At 41.7% G+C, this 2,549-nt stretch overlaps 1 protein-coding gene across 3 annotated transcripts in view; it reads left to right on the top strand.

The window, feature by feature from the left end:
• The window catches only part of SIRT5 (sirtuin 5), a 31,401-nt gene that overhangs the window by 16,348 nt on the left and 12,504 nt on the right, over window positions 1-2,549 (top strand). For all 3 annotated transcript variants that reach the window (XM_032776949.2, XM_032776950.2, XM_075062858.1), the window contains one exon: window positions 738-791. In XM_032776949.2, coding sequence (XP_032632840.1) covers window positions 738-791 — 54 coding nt within the window. The remainder of the gene's footprint in view (window positions 1-737; window positions 792-2,549) is intronic.

Genomic DNA, 2,549 nt, shown 5'->3' with positions numbered 1-2,549 from the left:
TCTTTAACCAATTACAGTTATGCTGGTACAGCTCTGAGGGAGGACACAATTATACTAGTGGGGATGCACTTACACCAGTACAGCTTATTCCCCTTCCTGTACAGGAATAAACTATACTGTTAATAACTGTATCCATGCTAGGAGTGTTGTGCCAATCTAACTGTATACCAATATAGTTAAAGTGCTATACATTTTGTGTGTAGGGAAAAAACTTAGTTAAATAGGCATGGAAAAAAAACAGTATTTTAAATGGTCTGACTGAAAATTACATTTCCCCTCAATATCAGGTTTCACTTCCTTGTTATCTGTGTAGTGATGCTCTTGCCCTGTCTGTGGTCATGTAGCGATGTCCCAGGTGGATAAGTCTTGAATTTTTCATATGTGAAAAAATCAAGGAAAAAATGTGTTTAGAAAGAAGAAAAAGCCCTTCCCAGGACTTTTTACATTAAAAAGAAGCAAAAAAGGGGCATACGTGCATTCCCCCCTGCCCTTTGTGGTACTCCACATAAGTGGAAACCACCTTTTTTTGGTGCCTTGCGCCTGAGCCCTATTATTATTCTTGCCATTCTAAAACCAATGATGAGCCTGTTTTACTGACTTCAGTGTTGTAGTAGATTTATTTATTTCCTACAGCTACTAAACCACCTTGATTTGGGAGAGTACTCTGGAGAAATACGTTTTAGTTGTAATCGCATTTTGTTTGGTACATAAAATGTGTTTTTGTATTTTGACTTCAGTGCTCCAGACCCTGAAATAGAAGATGCCAAGATTCCAGTTGAAAATCTTCCTCGGTGAGTGCAGACTTTCATCTCTTTTCACCACACCAACATGATCCCCCTCGAATTTTACAAGTACTTTGAAAGGATATCTCCACAAATGAATTTATTATTATTATTTACATAGCATCAGAAGAACGTGAAAGTAGTTTACTAAATGAGAACGATAGAACAAGTCTACACTACTGACTTATATCAGTATAACTGTGTCACTTAGGGGTCTGAAAAATCCACACCCCTAAGTGACATAGGAATACCGACCTAACCTCCGGGGTAGACAGCACTGTGTCGGCCAGAGAGCTTCTCCCGTTGACAAAGCTACTGTCTCTTGCAGAGATGGATTAACTATGCCGATGGGAGAAGCTCTGCCCTCAGCATAGGAGTGTCTTCACTTAAGCTCTTCAGTGATGCAGCAGCATTGGTGCAGCTGCGCCAGTGCTGCGTTTTAAATGTAGACCTGCCCATAGTGCCAAACATCTTAAATTTAAACATAGCATTACAAGAGATTACTGATAAAGGGAATGTGGATAGGGGTTATAGTGAAGAAAAATAGATTGCTTATTTATCTGTACGCATCTGGTAAAGACAAGGCTAAATGAATAGATTGTTTAGCAAGTGGGGAACTGAACAGTGGTAGCAAGCAGCCAAATTCTATAGGATAACGTGGTGTTTGTTCAGTAGCTAGCACTCTTTCCTCTGAGGCTGTATCTAATACTATGCTCGGGGATGTCTGCTGCAAGGTATCTTGTGACCATTAAAAATTCCATGGCACTTTTTGTGGCAGTAAGTGATTTACCTCAACTTCTTGCACTTGACTATATTATTTTTTACCCCTTGCATCAGACTGTTGAGTGGCTTTGTTCAGTTTTGTTAGACAGCTTCTGTACGTCACCCAGAGGCATAGCGGCACTGTATAACAGCGGAAGCTCTCTCAGTATACTTTAGTTAAGATGATGTGGTCCAAATGGAGTATAGCAGTTTAAGTCCCCAACTGTTCAACTGACTCCATACAAACATACCCCGTTTGATGTCTGCCAGCACAGAATCAATTTTGTAAAGTACTATAGAGTCCTTTGGAATAAGAGATTTGATGTCTTAGCTTCAGCTGTAATGTAAACATTATTTTTATATTATCATGTCTAAGGCTACGAGTCTTTCACGGAAGTCACAGACTCTGTGACTTTCACAGACCTCCGTGACTTCTGCAGCAACTGTTGCAGCTGACTCCAGGGCCGCCCAAGCAGCTGGGGTGTCCCTAGGGGACGGCCGCTGCTCCGGCAGCACCAGGCAGCTGGTCCTGGAACAGCAGCGGCAGAGCCCCAAGCTGCCCCCCCCCAGCAGAAATAAATATAGATCTGCCCCTGCCCTCCCCACCCCAGTGCACTTGGAAATACAAAATAAGCCGAGAGAAAGAGAGAAAAACATGGATTGGAAAGAATCAAGCCTGGCTTTTTTTTTTTGCTGTTGTCTCTTGAGCAATTATCAATTTGTTAATTTACTGGCTTCCTACTGCTGCCTCTGACAGCCCCAATGCTCGTTAGAAAAATCTCGTTTTCTCCCTGCCATTCCTGGTACTTACATTAAACTAGAAACCTCCACAAAGGTCCAAGATTGTCAAATTAAAAAATATATATATATACACCTCTACCTCGATATAACGCTGTCCTTGGGAGCCAAAAAATCTTACCATGTTACAGGTGAAACTGTTATATCGAAATTACTTTGATCCACCAGAGTGTGCAGCCCTCCTCCTCCCCAGGAGCACTGCTTTAC

Source organism: Chelonoidis abingdonii, chromosome 2 (assembly GCF_003597395.2).
Source record: "Chelonoidis abingdonii isolate Lonesome George chromosome 2, CheloAbing_2.0, whole genome shotgun sequence".
Classification (NCBI taxonomy): Eukaryota; Metazoa; Chordata; order Testudines; family Testudinidae; genus Chelonoidis; species Chelonoidis abingdonii.
The sequence above is the reverse complement of the archived record's forward strand: the minus strand, read 5'-3'. Positions and strand labels throughout refer to the sequence as shown.